At 39.6% G+C, this 21,211-nt stretch overlaps 1 protein-coding gene across 4 annotated transcripts in view; it reads right to left on the bottom strand.

Annotated features, from left to right (window-relative positions):
• The window catches only part of TJP1 (tight junction protein 1), a 165,966-nt gene that overhangs the window by 33,660 nt on the left and 111,095 nt on the right, over positions 1 to 21,211 (bottom strand). For all 4 annotated transcript variants that reach the window (XM_027704367.1, XM_027704368.1, XM_027704369.1 and 1 more), the window contains 7 exons: positions 8,937 to 8,993; positions 4,442 to 4,566; positions 4,123 to 4,225; positions 2,464 to 2,743; positions 1,754 to 1,857; positions 750 to 918; positions 241 to 385 (listed from right to left, as the gene is read on the bottom strand). In XM_027704367.1, coding sequence (XP_027560168.1) covers positions 241 to 385; positions 750 to 918; positions 1,754 to 1,857; positions 2,464 to 2,743; positions 4,123 to 4,225; positions 4,442 to 4,566; positions 8,937 to 8,993 — 983 coding nt within the window. The remainder of the gene's footprint in view (positions 1 to 240; positions 386 to 749; positions 919 to 1,753; positions 1,858 to 2,463; positions 2,744 to 4,122; positions 4,226 to 4,441; positions 4,567 to 8,936; positions 8,994 to 21,211) is intronic.

Below are 21,211 nucleotides of genomic sequence, written 5' to 3'. Positions count from 1 at the left end.
CTATCTTTCATAGAACCATGCTGACAACCACATTTAAAAAACATATAACACCGAAGAAAGGTTCAATTTTTCAAGTCTAAAAAAACTGGATCATTACCAGCTGCATCTCTTGACACAACGTCATATTATTACCTTCATAGTTCTGCATCATATTTGTTACATCACATAAATCCAAGCACTCCTACAACTTATATGTCACATTAAATAGTTGATTGAAAAATCATACAATGCTGCCATCACCTGCCGTTGCTGGGCTGCTGTGGAGAATGTCTGGAATGGTCTGAAGGCTCTGACCTCTGGTCAGGAGATCGTGAACGACTGCGGCGAGGCCTGTCATGTGATCGGTTGGAATGATCTGATGCCAGCGACTGAATTTCTGAGATGTCTGTTAAATAAAAGTTGTTTTCTCATGAAATGATTGTAATTTAAATGGTGGTGTGACCTGCTCAAATGGGAATAAGCTTTTGCAGAGAATTTTTATGAAGATGTTAAATCTATGCTTATTATTACAAAAAAACCCTCAACTTAATATTCCTGAAAGAACAATCACAAGAATAGGGACTGTATCTTTTTCTCCACCATTTTTGAAGGTGTAGATTTCAATCATATTCAAACAAAAATTTACCCACATGACAGTCTCACTCCTAACTCTTCTCCCCCCTCCCCACTCTCTCATCCCACTTAGGTATTTCACATGTTGACAACACACGGAATTCTTTTCTCTTTAGAAATCCAGGTTTCATACTCACCATCTCTTTCTGAAGCATTAGCAGAATGAATACTGTCAGAAAGATCAGGAACATTCAACAGTGTGGCTCGTTCATCTCGCTGAACAACCATCTTCAACTTGCCTTTGGACCTTTCTATTAGTGTTTTGGCATCTGCTAAGGACATATTTTCCGTCACTGTGCCATTTATCTGGAATAGAGCAAGAAAAAAACAGATATAAATTTACTAAAAAAACTCCAGCAAATCTCCAGCAAAGACAGGGGTGTTTTGCCTGATGATATTTAGAAATAGTTAGAGATATTTATCAAATTACCATAATACAATGGAAAACTATTGGGCTCATCCAAAATACAACATAGAAAATTATTTTCATCTTTCAGAGTCGAAGCTTCTACCACTAATAAGAAACTTTTAAAGGATTAGGTATGTGTAAGTAAGGAGTAAGGAACAGTATGTCTTCCTTCACCTGACATATTCACAGCAATGTGTTGAAATAAAAATTGTTAGTATGAATTAAAAATCATAGAATGGCCTGGGTTGGAAGGGACCTTAAAGACCACCCAGTTCCAAGTCCCCTGCTATGGACAGGGACACCTTCCATGAGAGCAGGTTGCTCAAAGCCACTTGCCTTGGACTCTGCCAGGGATGGGGCGAAACACAAAAATCCCTGGGGATGAACCTGAAGGCAAACTTTGTGTTGTGCAACAGCACAGTTCCACACCATATACTGGACAATCAAGCATGTTGGGCCAAAGCCTCATACTCTTCCAAATATTTTTTATATGTATTTAGAGTGGGCGTTATTTATCTGAATAAGTCCTACAGAATAATACCACAAGGCTTAACAATTTTCCTTTCCTAAGAGAGGTTGATTTATGCTGAAATGTATTGACCTTCAAAACAATGTAAAAAAAAAAAAAAAAAGACACATCATCTACTAACAATAATTATGACATTGACATAGCCAATTCTAAGAGTTATATCAATGAGTTTTGCCTTCAAACAGACACCACATATACTGTACCTTCAGTACAACATCTCCTTCCTGAATATTGCCATCTCTTGCTGCCAGGCTATCCTGTGATATTTCTTTCACAAATATGTGACTTGCCAACCGCAGACCATACTCTTTATATAAACAGCAATGAAAGAAAACAGAAAACTGATGAAGTTACAGTAGAAAAACAAAAAAAAAAGAGGGAGGTATCTGGAGTTTTGTAACACTGCTTTTTGCAACATTAACACAGGAAACATGAAGAGGAGAGTGAACTTGGCACACAAAGGGCTGTAGTGGAATTATGTTATAGATTTACCATTATATCAGTCTCTTTTTCTAACTCTGCCTATAATCAGAGCTGTTGTTCAATAGTTTCATTTAGATGCTACCTACAATTTTCCCTCTTTCAAACAAGACAGCCCCTGAACTCTCAGCTAAAGTGTAGGCATACAGCTGCTGACTACCAGATGTCAGCTGCACAGCTGGGATTTGTTTAATACTTAATACTTTACCCTTAATTAAGAACACATATTTTGGAACATGAAAAATATCACCAGAAATACAACCAGCAGTTTTGAAGTTTTCAGCTAGCTACTGGTTAAAATGAGCCAACAAACTGGCAAGAGCACTGTTCATTCAGCCCATGAAACTATGAAACTCTTAACACAGCACTGACTGAAGCAGTTGGCATTTAAAAACCAGCCAACATTTTAGCAAGAGAATAACATCTAAGTTACCTTCATTTTTCCTGGATTTCACCAGTGTTACTTTGGTGGGTTTTGCAGGCTGACTGGAAGTGACAGACCTCCTGTCTGACCTTGGGGACAAGCTTCTCTCCCTGCTGGCGCTGCGATCTCGTACCCAGCTCTTCTCGTGCCTTCTGCTGGCACTTGGACCACCACGGCTGCTCCTTGGATCCCGGATTTCTTCATCATAGCTGTCGTCCTCATTTTCAGACACTGGTTCAGGATCTGGTCGAGTCACTGGAATCTGAATTTTCTTCATCCTTCGGATAGTCTACAACCCAACAACAGATATCAGCCTCTGGCTGTGTAATGATAACGGTGTCACTAAATGTCAAAAGCCAAGCTAAGCCCAAAACTCAAAACATACAGATCTATTTGTGAATGCTCTGATTGTTGCATCCTCATTATAAAGTTATATCCAATTAATACAGAAGACTTATCTATGCAGATTAGAGTTGTTTTTACAGTTGTTTTAGTTCTTTTTTTTTTGCACTTTTGCAGAAGTGGCAAAAGGATAAGAATCAGACATTGTAGCACAACACAATCTGTCTTCAGAGCTGCATATCTGAATGCCCTCTCTCTGCTTAACTTAAACCCACTCATCAGTTACTGGCACTGCTAAAAACCTCTTTTGCTTAACATGTAATCTAGTGTATCCTCAGTGTGTTATTGACAGTCATTCTCCTCAGCTTTCAAGGCTTCCAATCTTCCAAAGAAATGCTTATGCAAGACACAGCGGAAGATCAAAGCTGGTCTGCACTAACACAGACAGCTGTTTCCAGAGAGTGACCCAGCCCTCTTTAGTGATTTGCCATGTGTTACAGAACCCAACCAAGTTCTACTGTAAAGTTGCCATTAACTACTTTTCTTTACATAAATCTACACACTACCTACGATACTGAGAGCCCTGCACAGATTGCCACGCGTTGCCTTCTGCAAGTTTTAAAGAACTGCTGCCAATCTACAAATGCACATCACGTGGTTTTTTCAACTGCATTAAAGCTCATGAGAGCACTAAAAATCTGTCAGCAAAAAAGCTTTTCTACAAGCCTTAGAAGTCTGTTTCCATGAATTAAGAAACTTCTAAACATTCTCTACTTTTTGTTCTATTTTTTGTAACATAAACCCCAAACTTCTACAGAAAGTTGGATTATGTATCATCCTTTGGTGATGACCTGTTCTGTTTTGCAAAATTCAAAAACCAACCACTTAGAATAAGCCTACAAAATTATAGGAATTAAGGTAATTATACTCTTTTTTGCAAACTGTTTACTGAGCATAAAAACAACCATGTTAGTGCCCGAACAGCTTGTAAAGAACTTTAGCATACACTAGCCTTTGAAAAACTTGGTAAAAGTGCATTTAAGAAAGTGAACAAATATTAAACAAAGCTTATTTCTGCAAATCTGAGAAGAACTTTACTATAAAGAAAATGAATCTGAAGTATCCAGTGCCACACTGCAAACATCATCATTCACATTTTAAAAAGCATCTTGCTTGACCCACTTGATAAACATGCCACGATCATCATTTAAATCTGAAGCATCACACAGGTATTATTCAAGTATGTTCCATCACACAGCAGATATTACAGCATTTCACTTTTGCTTTATAACTGTGGAATTTGAAATCTTCAAGTCATTCACTCACAATTTTGGCATTCTTCCCACTTTTCCTCAGCTGCTGAACAGCAAACGCGTGCTCGACATTATCCATTGAAACTCCATTAACCATTGCAACACGGTCATTTTCTCTAAATGAAAAACATCACAATGCACAGTATAAACACTTAATGCTGAGAAAAAAAATATTGGGGAATAGGTGTCTCTGAACAAACTACCTGTATTACAAACCTTACTACACAGTTACAGATAGGTATATCTTGAGAGCAAAACAATTAGGAGGTTAAGCTACTACTGACACAGATGAATGTCCCCTAGTCAGAACCCAGGTATAGTGTGGCACTTACTGTAGCAGTCCTTCTGCTGGGCCTCCTTTCAGCACATCAGAAATAACTATTGATGTCTCACCACTCTGAAAGTGAGGATTATCTCTTCCTCCAGATATTGCAATACCAAATCCAAATCCAGGGGCCTGTAATGTAACGAAAAATATTTTTACTTTCCAGTATCTAATGGTCACAATTCGCATTCCTGTATCAAACACAGAAAGGTCCTACGAGGTGAATACAAGTTTTTGAAAGAAAGCAGGATCAATGAACCAATCACTGCTATGCAATTCAATAACAGGAGACAGATTAAAAATAAACAAACACTTTTAGAAGGCAGAGAGTTTCAGACTAACAACCAATCTCCCGAGACGTTAGAGTTCTCATTTGCACTTTTAAGGTCTGCACCTCAGGTGCTCATCAGTAAGACTTCGATCTTCAGTAAGCACAACATCCCCTACCCCTGTGCTGCGACAGTGACTCAAACCCCTCTCATTCCTGCCCCACTTTCTCTGAGGTTTCACAGGATGGGACTTACCCAGCCTGACCTCACTTAGCTCAGGCACTGACAGCACTGCAGCACACAGGAGGATGACTGCAGGCTCAGTTCTTACGAATAATAGCAAGATCACTTGTACCATTAAATACATCAAAACCTTGTCAGCACTTGCAAATCATCTGCATCTTAACAAAAGTAATTTGCTTCAATCTTTTCCCTCTAGGGTGACCTGCCACTACAGCAAGGTCAATGCCTCTGAAAAGTTACTCCCTGTTAGATATTTCAAGATACAACAGTGATGGTTACATTTCTGCCTGGAAGCAGCAAGGGTGGGAAATAAGCTTTCTAAATATAACTGATCTGCAAACGATCTAGCTCTTTCATCATTGCCCAGAAAACATTTTGAGGATATTACCATTTAAATGCTGTATTTTGCTCAGTAATTTCTTCTAAAATTTTCAACTACGCAAAATACAGTTGCTGGATGGAAAAGATCAGGTTTCAGTCTATTCCACCCCTCTATTTCACAAAGCATACACTTCATCCTGGCAGATTTAGCCTTTTCTTTTTCAGACTTTTCAACAAACATGACCCAGCTTTAGCAAGGAGTTTCATAACCCTACAGTGACAGCAGAAGCAACATGGCAGTCTGTATTTGGCTGCAAGACACATGACATTCAGTTTTTTGGACATTAATTACTGCTCAAAAAAACCCCTGTTTCCTATTTCCCCCTAACACAGAGGTCATAAAAAGATGCTCCAGATTTTGCCTGTAAGCAGTGAATAGAAGCAGTGAATAGGAACACACAGTATTAAAACAGATTTGGAGATTCACTGTTCAAGAATTGATTTGAGCAGGTAGCAAATACTGTTGCCAAGAAGGAAGTTGGGCTAAGAGTAGAGGAGTGGGGAAGGGTACACCTTACTGCTTCTTTTACATCCATTTTAATTCATTAGAGAAAGACTGGACATCTTTTAAAGACATATTCCAGCTACATCAACAAGAAATCATGGCTGGGATTCAAGGATTAAGTGAAACCTGGTGCCACGCAGGAGGACAGTCTAAAGGGTATTAATGACCACTTATGACCAGAGTTGAGGTCTTCTTTGAGTTTTATTTTTTAACTAGTCAAAGAGAGCATATAATAGCCTACAAAAATATGTTACAAAAAGCCCTTTTGAAACAGTAGTATTTCTCCTTTCTCATGCCACTGCTTCATCTTTCAGTTTTCCACTACTCTAATGAACAGGCTTTAGCTTGCACCGTATTTGGGTGAAGAAGGAAAGGAAGAAGAAAGATAATAACAAAGACATTTATGTCAAACTTCATTTAGATATTCTCTATATTTTCTTACACCATAAACGAAGAAATTCTCATAGTTCTCCACTCATGGTAAGAAATACAATCATCAGGCTAAGGTCAGCAGAAACTCCCTGTACACCTGATCTTTGCTGCTTGCCACACTATTTTTAAAAAGTAGATTTGCCAATCAGATAACCACCATTAAGATGACTAGTTTTGCACTTTTAATTTTCTTTTACAGAGGCCATGAAACGATGCAGTCTCATATGCAGGCAGCAGTCAAAAAAGTCAGATCAAGGGTTTCTAATACGATACAAAGTCTTTAGAAATACTCCCAATTAAAAAATTCAAATCAAACCCTAAATCCTTCTGAAAATTTAAGAGCTCACATAAGGAACTTTTCAGTAAAAATCAGCCCACTTACTTTTCATTTTATCCTGCTGCCTACTATCATCTTGAGAGATAAATGGTAAACAGAACCACACTCAGAAAACTAAGCCTAGCTCCTAGATGTGTGTGGAAATAGCAAGATGCTGATCCCTACAGATTATACAAGATACCAATATGCATCTGAAGTAAAACTGCATTTGAAAAAAACAGAATCTGTCACATCACAACTTCACCAGTCAGATGCTGCAGAAATAACACCAAAAAAAAGCCCTGTACTAGTTACTCTCCCACAGTAAGGCAGCATGGGAGAGGCAGAAAGGCAGCTTCAGTTCTTTGGGGGAAAGAACTGAGTTCTCAGCATGAACAAACCCACACAACACACAAAGTGCATGGTTCCTTCCTCAAGTACTTTACACTGAAGCAAATAAAACCAGGAGATCTCTCAATGAAAGAAACTGTAGCTATCTGATAAGCTTTAACCCAACTTGAGACTGGCTTAATCCCTTAAGAGCTAAGTAGCAATCTAGCCCAGGAACTTGTAAGGGTGGTAAAGAAATGGAACAAAAACTCTTGGTTAGAAATTGAAACCTCTCATTCCCAAAAAAGTTTCTAATGAGTCTTTTGAGAGTAGTGCTGGAATTGACCAGTAAACCCTCTTCCCAGTCAAGGATACACTCTAAGCACCAATTTAATATAAGAATAAAGGATTCTGATTTTGTCACCTGGCACGTGGAAATCATCCTTCGTTTGCTTTTAATTGGCTAATTAATGCTATTAAAGTTATTAAAAGTACACACCATTAGCTTTCAACACCTGAAGAAGAGATACTTACTCAGCTAACAAGACAGTTACACCAGTACAGTTGGCAGAACTTTGGCATGCAAAAGGTCATAACCAAAATTATGAACAAACCAAACTTTCACATCAGTACTATAAGTAGAACTTATGACTATGCTGCAAGTGCAGACAAAGACAAAATCTCACACAATTTCACAATTCCTTTGTGCACTGACTAAACTCATCCTTTCAGGTTTCACTGAAGTTACTGCTATAATTAACCAGGAAAATGTCCCCTTCAAGAGAAACTAAGCTATCACCAAGCCTACCAGCCAACCCTGTATTGCTATGGCATTTTTTTTTTGGTTTTGACTACAAGACAATACTGATTTAATTGGTAATATGAGTAAAAATGTTAGAGTTTACACAGGTTCCAGGGATGACTGGTGAGCTTCAAGGAAAAAAAAAAGGCAATTACACACAGAAATAATTCTTGCTCAAGAACTTGCTGACCTAAAAATTGTTGGAAGCTTGAAGAGCAGCCTAGATAAATATCACTACACATTTTTGTTTTTACTTATACTTTTCTTTCAACATGTAGCTGCAGTTAGAGGCAGGGTACTTTATCAGACAGCTTTCTGGTCAAACTGAGTCTAACTGCTCTTTTTTTAAAAGGGCAGGTACCAAAACAGTTATTTTAAATCAACAACATTAAATCCATGAGAATCAACAGCTAAGAGGTTTGTACAGAGAATTAACATTATCTTACCAGCTGACCTACACAGAGATTTTTCCTCCAAGGTCCATTCATCCCACCAAAGCTACAATTTTAAAGTGCCTTGAGATTCTGTGACCAAGAACTGAAGGCAAATGATATAACTTGCTCCCTAGAGAAAACACTTTCACATCTACCTGTTTTTGGAATGAATACATCTATTTGGACCATAATTCCATGGTTGCTTTAACATTAACTTGCAGCCAGAAATGGCATCCCACCTTGTTCTGACTTTCCCTAAACAATTCATTCCTTATTGACTCTTTGTACAGCTCCACAATAGTTACATCAGAATTCAATTTCATTTAAGAGTAACTCAAATAAGAGAATTGTCAATCTAAATGCAAAAGCAGTCCTACTGCTGACTCCAATTACACATTCCTTTGTGTATCACTGATTTAAGGAAGTGGCAAGCAAATAACACAGCTTTGAACACGTTTACATGCAACACATTGTTTTATGTCCCTGTAAATAGAGTTTTAAAAGTTTTAAACACCATCATTAATAAGCATGTAGATTTTTGCCTCCTTTCAGTAACGTACAGATGTAATCTAAAGCTTCATTCCTGGCATGGTTATTCCTAGGCAGGCTTATCTCTGAAACCCAACAAACAGAGCTACAATCACATGGTTTTACAACACTTCTAAATTTAAACAAAGGAATTATGACAGTTTCCTTTTCTTTTACTTCCTGACATCTGGCTTTTTCCTATTGTTTTCAAAAACTACCAGTATCCTGCATTAGGCACACACAACCAATTGTATGAACTTACCCTGTGAAGAGTCACAGTGTGTTGTTCCCATATAGCTGTTTCTTCCATTGTTGTGCTCTAAGGATAAAGAAAAAGTCCCAAAGATTAGATTTCACTGTCAATAGCTGTATAATATCACAAATAGAAAGTTACACTCAAAAGTAACATTAATATTCATATAGAATAGCTACAGAAGAAGTAGGGCTGGCTCATTCATTACACATTTCCTGTCTTTATATGTCACATCTGAACTTCCTGTGCTTCTGTGGACGGGGGCAGGGGGAAGAATAGGCAACATAGATTACAGCACTTGAAGCTATAAAGAAGTTTAAAGGGAGGGACTACAAGAAGCATTTGTGATGTGGGCTCTCTTGGTTGCTCACTAAGTGCACAGCAAATGCAGCTTGTCCAATCAGTTGTATTTATATTCTAACTTATATACTTACAACTCTCTTTTTGCTTGTTCTAGCTGTATGCAGATTACCCCTAATTCATGAGCACCCAGCTATAGATTACAGTACCTGTGCTACTGTATTATGCATACAGGTCACATTTAATGGTCTGCACAGCTTAGCATGGGCTAATTTTGCTGGTACACAGTAGCACTGCAGAAATTACAAGGTCCTCTCTAAGGTAACTAGATTAAACAGTAACAATATGACAATATTTACATACCTGCCTTTCTGCTTAAAAGAGCGCTACTTAGTGTGCCACGACTAGCAAACATTTGGAAAGGGGAAGATAGCACAAGGGAGGAAAACCTGGCAGAGCCAAAGGCCTGAAAAGAGGCAGGAAGGCAGCAGGAAATGCACAGTGAACATCCTGCTGCTACATGTTCTACCTTTCCAGAGGGACTGTCCAGTGGTTCACTTCATACCCTCCCCTCTCCTAAGCAATCTGCTAATTGAAGAGCAGAATCAGAACACAGACATCTCTGCAATACAGCAGTGTTAGTTTTGTGAAAATCTACTTTGCTCTGAATTTGTTTCACTTACAGTAACTCAAGTCACTACAACAAAAAGTTCTCCCAACTTTTAACTCAGTCCTGTATCAGGGAACAGCAGTAGGAGTGTTTACTCTCACAATCAATACCTCTGAAAATTTCATCCATTTCAGAACATCAGAATTTGCAGCTGGGTTTAAAAAGCAACTTCTTCTCCTGACCCCAAAAAGCTGTGAGTTTTTCCCTCCTCCACATTTTGTGCTCTAATTTCAAGGGTTAGGATGTGCTACATGACTGCTTATTTCTCTTTCAGTGTTCACTTCTCTTGAAACTCCTGTGTGACTTAATTGGGATATATTTCATTCAAACAGCTTTATTTCCCCTCGATTCAGCACCAAATGTTACTCCTTTGCATTACAAATTGATTCAACTATACCCCAGAATTAGTTTATTTCCCTCCAGCTTTTCAAAAGCAGACCAGATATATATTGAAACAGTAACCATGTACACACACAAAGCCACCTTTGAAACAAAACAGAATGTTTTGCTTGCTAAACGGTCAACGAATACTGATTTTCTTCCTTATTTCTGATGTTCCCATTCTGTCTTAGTTTTGGCAAGAGCTTCTCAGGCTAAACATCTCGTCAACAAGTGAAGAATTATCTCTGCAAGTAAACTTCTGAAGCAAAAAGCTTTAAGTAGCTCCTGTTCGGTAAAAGATGACAGAGGAATCCAAAAAAGGACTGCAGAAGTTGTCATTCACATTATAATTGCAATAGGCTGCCTTATTTCCATCTGCAGTTACCAACAAAGAAGTTAACCTGCCTGGCTCATTCCCTGCACTCCCCCTGGCAGTGCTGTGCAAGTACAGCCCTGGTTGGCAGTCGGAGGCCCCCTCAGAGCACAGCCCGAGCTCCTTGGCTGACGAGGTACCTGCTTTCCATGGCTTTGAGCTCCAAAGGGCCTCCCTGCTGGAGCTGGGGACACAGGGCACGGTGCAAACACACCAACTGGCTCTGGATATGGCAAGGACAAAGAAAACCCAGTTTAACCAGCTAAGCACTGCTCCCACTGGATCTGGGAGAACTGGCAAACCCAGAGTTGGAGCAGGGTAAGGTAACAAAAACAGCTAGGCCATGACTAAGGAAAACACAAACAACCTATGTAACCTGCTTCTGAGAACTGTGAGAAGACTTACTACTTCACAAAAAACCCCAAGACAAACCTCGAAAACATCAACTTCACAAACTCACCAGCCTTTCTAAACCTGGACAGGGTGTCCACTGCTCAGTCCAACCAGGGCTGCCACTTTTAATGCCCTTCTCCCTTCTGGAGCAGCTCAGTCTTTCCACTTTGTTCTTCTCCATTTTCTTGCTCACACTATCCCCTCTATTCATCTACTGATAACACCTCCCTTAGATTTTACTAATACATTCATATCAAATTCACAAGACTCAGAAATATCAAATATCCATTAGTTAGAGAGCAAAGCAACTAATATGTTATTTCTATTCCTTCTGCATGCTCAAACAGTCCAATTAGGAACAGTGGAAACAGTTCAAAGGCAGCCTGAGGTGAGTGTTGGCTCTGACACAAACTGCTTACATGAGTTAGTGTCTGATCTGTAAAGAATTGTATTCACTCACAAAAGACCCAAAAAAGTTTGATGAAGACCTGTGAAGTATTCACCCTACTAAACACTGATAACTGAGGCAGAAGAACAAGCCTGTTGCTATCATTAGTTGAGGTCCATTTTGTGATACTGCTCTTAGACCATCCCCAAAGTGCTCTATATTTTCATGTGACATTTTAATGTCAGGAATCTTGTGAGAACTTAATTCCCAAGTCTCCAAAAATGGCAAACACTGCTTGTCAGTAAGGGGTGGGGGCAGACAGTGTAGGGTTGGGGTGACAGCACCAGCCCTGCTGACTGCTGGTGCCAAGCATCACTGAGTGAGGGGAAATCAAGGTGACTCAGCAGGAACCGAGAAATCCACACAGCCTAACACCCCAGAAACTAGGAATAGAGGAGAATACTAAGATGCAACAGTCTAGAGTTAGAGTAATTTAACAGAGACCCTTAAGTATCTTTGAAATTCAAGTGGACAACTGACAGCCTTTGAACTGTACAAACTCCAGGTACTATGTCTATATTACCGATGGTTCTCTACACGTATTAAGAACAAAAAGAAAAGAAAGAATAATAGTATCATGACTTCAGTGATGGAAAAAATATTTATTATATTAAAACAAATAGTTTCTTTAGAGACAATTAGTAGCATTCCCAGCTCTGCATATGGCAAGTGCATGTGTTTGTGGGTTGATTTTTCTATTATTATTTAAAGGGTAACATCATATATGATGTTGCAATTCATCAATAAGGAAGAAATGCAACTTATGATTTGCTCAGAATCTTGGACCCATCAAATCTTGTTCAACTCTTTCATCTTTGAAAGTGCCCTGAGAAATAAACATATCAAAGTAAATATCTTTTCAGAAACCTTCCTTTGCAGGCTTACAAGGGTCCTTCAAACAACAACAAACATTTTTCACTCCTCTTCTCAATCCATTTCTTTCCTGCTTCTCTCCTCTTCTCAATCCATTTCTTTCCTGCTTCTCTCCTCTTCTCAATCCATTTCTTTCCTGCTTCTCTCCTCTTCTCAATCCATTTCTTTCCTGCTTCTCTCCTCTTCTCAATCCATTTCTTTCCTGCTTCTCAAGGGCTGGGCTTTTCATTTTTCTTTTTAAAAAACATTTTTTAAATGTTTTTTTTCTTCACTCATATGACTTTTACCTTCACACATGTATCTGGGTACGTGCGCACATGCATAAGACCGAACTTCTCCAAAAGATTAAATCTCTAATTATGCATCAGGATTTTTCCTTCAAGCATCCTGAAGGAAAAAAAGAAAAAAATCCCAACAAAACACCTTGCTGGCTCCCAGTTTGAGCAATGCAGTCATGCTGCAAATAGCACTGCTCAGTTCACTGCAGCCGGAAAAGCTGTTGCTGGCAGCAGCACGGGAGCCACCCGCAGGCTTGAGAAGACAGTTAAGTTCACATTTGAAAAGCTTCAAACAACAGCCACAGAAATTAGTACTTTATACTTAAAATAATGCAAGGTTGCTGAGGTGAGGAACAGCTCAGGCTAAGGCCAAAACTCCTACACATTCTTGAAATCCAAGCCATATTAGTTTCCCAATGTTCGTTTGCAGGTCTAGAGGGACTTACTAGAGGAATAATTGTTTGCTTATCAAAACAATTACAATTTGCAACTGTGACAATTTCTGCAGTTTGTTGGGTATCTAGGGGGTGATATTTGTCATTCACTTCGGAAAAATCAACATAATCCACATCAATATCCAAAAAACACAGCTTCATGAGGAAGTATAGAAAAGAAAACCCAATGTTCCCCAGTCAGCCTAGAGCAAGGAATGAAGAGGTCATTTCCGCACACAGCATCTTTCAGATCTGGTTTCCAACACTGAGCAAGATGACTTTCTACAGATACTCACCTTTGTCCTTGCCTAGTTAAACTACAGCCACCTTACATTCTAACAGATTCCCTCCAATTGCCTTATCACAAAAGCCTTCAGCTGACCGGGTGGGGACCAATTTTTTTAACAGTTGTTCCCCTGCAATTAGTGCAGTGAGGTCAGAATCCCATTACCAGACTGATTTTATCAACTGGAAGGAGAGCTTTGTCTTAGTGGTCTTTTTAACACATAGGCAAGGAATCAAAGCTACTCCACAGAGAACCTCAGTGTTACTGCAGCTATTTCAAATACTGGCAGCCAACTCCTGGAGCAAGTGTAGCCTCCAAGGAGGAGGGTAGAGGCAGGATGACCCCAGCAAACTGCACACTGCTACTCACACTCTTCACACTCACCACGGGGGTATCTCTGTCCCAGACTTTGCAAACAGCCTGGTTTCTAACTTGATCATCACTCCTTCCATGGAGAAAGACTGTTTCCCTGAATGTATTTTTGAGAAGACTCAAGAGGGATCAGACAGGGCAGCTCAGGGACTGCCACAGAGACAAGTGACATGCACCTGATGTTATTTCATTATCTCTTTTTACATAGCAGTGTTAAATGGAGGAGGAAACAGCCACTAAAGGACTCTTTTCTGAGATGTGTGTAAAAAAAATGTTCACAGAATCACTGAAGCTGAGAAGCCAGTCTTTAGTCTCGCCTTCTGTCTGAATGTACATCCACAGAGATGACATCAACCATCTACTGAAACAGAAACAACAACCTTAGAAACAAATGTACTAACCACCTAAAAGTAAAGCAGTGCTCATTGCAATTTTTTCTCTACCTACTTCATACATTGCATGGGTTCCAAGCTCTAGTCAAGAGTTCCACTCCTCCCAGATATTCACATATATTCAACAGCCTACCTCATGTAAAGTTTGCATTAGGAAAACCACCATTATTAAAGCTGCTCTTCATGTAACAATGTCAAATAGAAGTTAAAAAAAATACAGAATTTTCAACACTGCATGTTAATAAGATGAACGTAATTTTATTGAGATCATTCTAGAAGTATAAAGTCTCTACAACAACAATACCGACCGTCTGAACAACAGAAGTCATCTTTACAGCATGAATAACAACCTTGAGAGGAAGAACTAGGACTAAATATATACATATATTTTTTAATAATATCTAGGCTGTTTAACCATTCCACACAATTCTCCCTGTGCTTCCACAATCACATGTCACTTCACAGGATACTACCTTATTAAATACAATTTCCACTGCTTCCTGCTCTCAAATTCCAAAGATTAGTCACTACATTTTGAACTCATCAATACTGCATGTATCTAAAACTGTCCCTAACTTCTAGTTTTCCTGAAGAATTTTTCTGCAAGAGACATTTTTGCTCTGACTTCTGGGCCCTGTTCTCCCCAAACTAAAAGAATAGCTCAGTATTTAACTCACTGCATCCACGCAACACCCAGCTGGTTTAGCATAACTCACTTTTCCAGAATGGCCTCTCAAGTTCAAGCCTCACACATCAGCTCTCTGATCTTCCAGGGTCATAAAAGCTTTTTGGTGGTGGTACTGCTACTCAATACAGAAGTGCTAGATCCCCCTTCCAAAAAAGTCCTAATCGAGGTCAGTATGCATAAATGAAACATTGGATTGCAGACCCAGTTAAATCTGAGTATTTCTAGAAGTGTTTATGACACGGGCCTAATGAATCACGTTATCCATGAAAGGCACAAGGCTGACACTCAGAAATAAGGCAAAACAAACCAGAGTGTAAGACCCAAATGCAGATCCATCTCAAATGATCTCAGGTCAGGTTACTTCAGCTGAAGAGTACCACTCAAACACCCTGGTAACAGTATCAGCCAGCAGCCAAGCAAAGCCTACTGGCTTCCTGATCTCTAAGGCGTGGGAAAACTGTGTTCTAAAGTTTGGGATGCTTGTCTGTTTTGCTTCTTTCCATTTTGCTTTCCAGCTGGCAGTGAAACCACGTAGGATCACAAACTCCAAAGAGCTGCAACAGCATTTCACAGATCACTACTCCAGGCCAGTACAGCAAAACATACCAAAATCACAACAGAAGAGAAAGGCTAAAAAAGCAAAGTGGCAAGCCATGTTTCTCCCGTCAGTAAGTGATGCTGCCAAACAGAAGGACAGATAGCTTGCACTTTGTGTTTGTCTCAAGTCATTTATCTACTATACTGACCATGGTCAGTATTATTAGGACCTAAAGATTCCAAATTTAGAGTATAAATTTTAACATGTAATTGAAAGTACTTATCTTCTCTTTACTTAAAGATCAATTTTATCTCAGATTTGATTTTTTTTCCTAATCATTTCAAACTCGAGATTTTCAAGAAACTCATGTAATGTTTTAATTCTTTAAATCTCAGGATGCAACTTGAAGAGCACTCCTTTTACCACAAGTAACTGCTTAAGCAGCACACACTGCCCTCCTACTAGTTTCCATCCTCAGAAATATCCCCTCCCTCACATCACTCTCATGCAAGTGTTACAGGTATGTATATGGTCATTCCCTCATTAGTTCATCTCAACTCCAACAACAGCAATTGCTTGAGACATGGTTTGTAAGCCAGTCCTGTGAATGTAAAAGCTCAAACTGCAGCCTCCCATGACATGCACACAGCTGTGCCCACAGTTTCACAGCCACTGACACAGTTCAGAACAGGAAATTCTGGTCACACTTTGTTTGACAGCCAGGGGGTGGTCAAATGGGGGTGCACATTGCTCAGGAAGGCTATGGAGTATGATCCTTGGAGGTGTTCAAGACTCATCTGGATGAGATCCTGGGCAAGCTGCTGTAGCTGACCCTGCCTGGAGTATGAGGGTAGATTAGATGATCTCCAGAGCTCTGTCTGACGCCACTGTTCTGCAATTATTCTATAAACCACATTTCGTGAGAGCTGCTTTGAGCACAGCGTTGGACTAGCTGAACTCGAGTCCCTTCCAATCTTAATTACTCCGTGATTCTATGTAAGTCACATTTCCAGCACATTTCTGAAGCCAAATCCTATCATCCAACTGCAGACACAACCATCTCTGCACTTATGCACAGCTCGGCATTACTGTTTTATCACTCATTAAGAACATTAGTTGGAGTTATTCCAGCTTGGTTTTTCCCCTGGGGGGAGGAGGAGAAGAGCACGGTATCAGTACCAAAGAAAACAAAATGATATCGTATTAGCTTTATATAAACCTAAATCAAGCTTTTTAATTAAAAATACAAAGCCAAAATGTACATAATAAGTGATATGGCCACAAAAAATGATCAACGTGAATACAGACATCAGAGCAGCAATCAAAGCATTGAAGCACTTCAAGCCAGAATTCCTCTTACCTTGTTTTCAATCCAGAAAATCATAACCCAGTTACCCAGGACATATAAATTTTAGATCATTATACTCTGAAAATCTGTCAAATGAGAGCCTCAGGATAAGCAACAGTATCCCACTAAGACAGAGCTGGGACGATTTTCCAAGATACTACTCAGAGCTTTCAAGTATCAATCAGACCCAACACACGTTTAAGAGCTTTGCATTAAAATTCAAGTTACAGATTCAGATTTACAGCTTTGGCATCTTCCAGCCTGACAACAAAAGAGCAGCAGACCTAAGTTAATTTCTCTTTAAAATGTTTCGGGGGTGGGGGGTAGTGTTTACTTGTTTTGGTTTTGTGTTTTAAAGCCCACATAGCCACAGCCAAACAATACATTTTACAGTTAATTTTAGAAGAATTTGGTAAATAAGGATTTGAAATGCAGGTCGCCCAAACACACACTACTTTTTGCCTCAGAAGCAGTTGACAACTACTGTTGTAGTTCCGGGATTCAGGGGAAGGGGGTGTTTCTCTGATATCTGACCCCTTGAATCTCAGCATGAAAAAATACGTCACTGCAGTAAGATTTTTTCCCCTCCCACTTAGAGGTGCGAATTTTTTTCCTCTGAATCTCAAGCAATCACTCTTAGTAGGAAATTTCAGGTTAAGTGTCCTTCCCTACCCAGAACAACCACACACACAGATGGTATCTTCCCACCCTCAATTTGGGTAACTGTCAGTTAAGAAGATTCAATTTTAGCAGTCACACGGCTGCAAAAGCATCTGCAGAACACAGTGCAACTCTGAGCTCACATTTACTTCACATACTCAAAGGAAGTAAGTTCGAAGCCGAGGATACAGAAACACAGGAGTTCAAAGAGGAAGAGACGATGAACAGTGTGAAATACTCCAGCACCTGGAAAAGGAGTAACTTGTTTGATTAGAAAGCTGTTAATGACTTTGGAGTCAGGAGACAATGGTAACAAATAGTTTGGTTTAAAAAGTGCAGGGTTCTGTTTTGTTTTCTAGTGCAGAGCTTGTGAGTTGAGAGAGGAACAGAAAAAAATCCAAGAAGTCACTGAGAGGAAAGAATGAGAGCTAGAGCAGCATTGCCATACCCCACTGGCCAGAGGTGGACACACAGGGTAACAAACACTTCAGTAGTGATTCATGTTAGTGTTCAAAAGGCTTATTCAGCTATCAGCAAGGTAAACATTCCTAACTTTCTTATCAGCCAAGAAGCTGTGGGAAGCAGAAAACACATTTTTCCTCAGCAAAAAGGACTGTCCCCATCCTATTGACATCTAGCTTCAAATTACTTCACCATGAAATGGATTTGCCTATTTTTTTGAAAACACTTGACTTGAAGAGGTATCTGTTTAAGCAGGCACAATTTAGTACACTTTGATATTTTACTCCACAATTGTCTCCCAATCTCTCTCTGTTTATATGCACATCAATCTGTTCTGGGATTTACCTCCTAAAAAAACTTTTCTTCTAAAGCTAACATATTAATGATTAATAAATGATGCAGAAAAAAGACAATCTACAATTGTCCTTGCATCCAATCACAAAGCTGAATGACACAGCACTGACAGAACTCAAAACTGGGTAATAAGCTGAAGACGTAGAAAGAAAAAAACCATTAAGTTATGTTAGTCAGTAAAACCAGTATTTAAGTTCTGAACAACATAGTGCAGGAGAAGAGAGGGGGGAAAAAAAAGCCCTCTGCTTTTTTATACCAAGTTGTTCCATTGCATTCAGCAGCCCGCAGACCTAAAGATGAACTCCCACATCCCAAGGAGAATCTTCCTACAGCTCAATCAACATCTTCATTTGCATCAGTCCTTTACACCCTTCTGTTTAGTGTCCGTGTAATATAAATTAAAATTATCCACTATTGATAAGAAAAATCAAAGTGATTGTGAAGGTTCGGTTTCAAAAGAGTTGTGCAAAATGGGGTCTAAGAAAGAGGAATTCAGTCATTGCATGAACCAACTGAACAGGTGCCCAACAACACTGCCAAGGAAAAGCACAACAGCTGGGGATGGGACTTGGAGCAAACTGCCCTGGCAGAACGAGTATATCGAGTACATCGTTAAAACAGCACCTCGAGGCGGCTGCTTGACTACACAAAGGGTTAAGGAGCAGGAAAAGCCTAAGCTTAAGGCTACTTTCCTTCCCAGGGCAGAGATCTCCCCTTCGTTTGCAAAGCTACTCTGAATGAATCAAGGAATCAGTCTGGCACTGATGATGGCTTTCCTGAGGTGGAAAACAAAAGAGAAGCTAACAAAATAAAAGCAGAAAACTTCTCCAGTGGGTTATTCATTGACTTAGAGTGCAGAAACCCCTCCCATATAACAACAGGCCTGCAGACACTTTCATAACCCTCACTGTTTTCCTGAGTAACACAATTGCTTATTCACAGCCAGCTATAGAATGGGATTTTTTTTTCATCTTAATCCTGGCTATACTATTAGATATTTGCAATATATGGGAGATTCCTTTCAGAAAGCAAAAGAAGACTCATTTTTATCACAGGAAGACTTACAAACATGTTTTATGGAAAACACGTGCATATTTTTCTACCTTCTAATTTACTAATATTTTCCTTTTTTTAATGGTCTGTTTCCTTCTCCTCAAGAGCCAAGGTCAGTAACAAGCACAAAAGAAAATAACAGCAGCTCCAGAAGAATCAACAAGACATTTCCACACTTTTCTTTCCCTTCCCTTAAAAGGGCAGAGAGCAGCAACAGGGATGTCCCTGTCACCCAAAACATCTTTTTATTCCAATCATAACTCCTCATCTTCTTAAAAGGAGCAATGAAACCAACTCCGATGAGGAGCCAAGACTGGACAAGGGGCACTAAAGCCAGGCCTGAGATACTGCCCAGCACTGTCAGCTGCCCTGGGCACAATCCTCCTCTTTGGTTTTCTACTGGCAGCAATCCTGTTGTTGCCTTTCACTAGAGCAGTAATTCACAACCAGACCTCTTCAGAAAAGCTGAACACAAATCACCATATATTAACTTAAGCTAAGAAAAGTAAGCACTGTTTAAGACAGAATGTTCTGGGGTTTGGGGGTTTGGATTTTCTGTTTTGAAGAATGCATCCCCACCCCCACTCCAAGTGGCTGAATTCCCAAGAAGCCCAGACTGAAGAATTGCCCCAGCCATTCCTCACTCCCTGAGTCAGGAGCCAACACCCAGTCTCCCTCCCCGCCCTCCTGAAGCCAGGGCAGAAAAGACATTGGCTACAGTCACTGGAACAAAATGACACAGTAATTACTGGCCAAGAGGCTGCAATACAGGCTTCAAATTGACCTCTGCAGGTATTCACATTTACATAACCATCACATCTGTTCCCATGCCATCTACAGACACACAGCTAGGACTTGTTTCTTCCCTGTTGGCACATCAAAGCAGGGAAAGGGACAAGGGAACTCCCTACCACGCTCAAGAGCAGGAATTGTTGACAGAGCAGAACTTCCTAGCGGCAGGTTGCCTTATGCATACAAAGCAAAACAGCACTTCAAAAGCAATGGAATGGCCTCTTCTCATGATAATCCACTTGGTAGACCTTCGATTATTCCCACCATTGTAGATGAACTAGCACTGAATTTTACATAAAACTCTGAATGTGAATTCAGAAAGCTTTAATTACCAAAACTGACAGTCTTTCAGATCAAATAGCTTCAAGGCCTTTCTTTTGCAGTTTCCACTTGACCTTCTACTTCTCCAGTTGAGTTTTAAGGTGATATAAAAGCTCAAGTATAACTAAAAACACAGTCACATCAAAGAAATAAAAGCCATACCCAAAAAGCCAAAGGTTAAACCTTAAAAATGGTCACAAAGCTACTTTTGTATTTAGATCACCAATTAAAAATAAACTCATTTCAGTGGAACAAACTGCCTCACCAGCAGCTTTAACCACAAGACACTAACTTCTATTCCCACAATTTCAAGTATATCAACAATACAGGATTATATTCTTGACCAAAACTCCATCATGTCCCTTCATCACCACTCTGGAATGCACATTCCCAAGCAGGCAAGAAAACTATGCAGGCAGAAATGATCAAGGCTATTTTAAAATATGCACTGTGCTTCTACAGAACTGTATCTTCCACCTACCTGGAACTGTATTTAAAAACGGAGACTTGGCAAACCCAGAGCCCTTAAACAAGAGCAAAATTCTCCATTTCTGAAAGTTGATCTGATTAGACTTTAACTTAAAAACTGCAAGAATGAAAAACTACAAAACTATAACCTGAAATTCGATTTGCAAACTAAAAAGGCACTCAAGTTTACACAACCTTTACCTCACCCCTGTATTACTCCAGGACTCCTTGCACTATAGAAAGCAGCTCTGTTGAACTTCAACATTTTGAATGTAATAAATTAAGAAAATAACAAAAAGGTTACAGACCAGAGGAAATAACTAGTGCAGAAGTTTAAGTCTTGCCCCATCTGTTACATTATCTCTTCAAGCTTCACATTCTAAAGTGAGTTAAGGCTTTA

The sequence above is a fragment of the Neopelma chrysocephalum genome, unplaced genomic scaffold (genome assembly GCF_003984885.1).
Source record: "Neopelma chrysocephalum unplaced genomic scaffold, ASM398488v2 Primary Assembly neopelma1_274, whole genome shotgun sequence".
In the NCBI taxonomy this organism is placed as follows: Eukaryota; Metazoa; Chordata; class Aves; order Passeriformes; family Pipridae; genus Neopelma; species Neopelma chrysocephalum.
The sequence above is the reverse complement of the archived record's forward strand: the minus strand, read 5'-3'. Positions and strand labels throughout refer to the sequence as shown.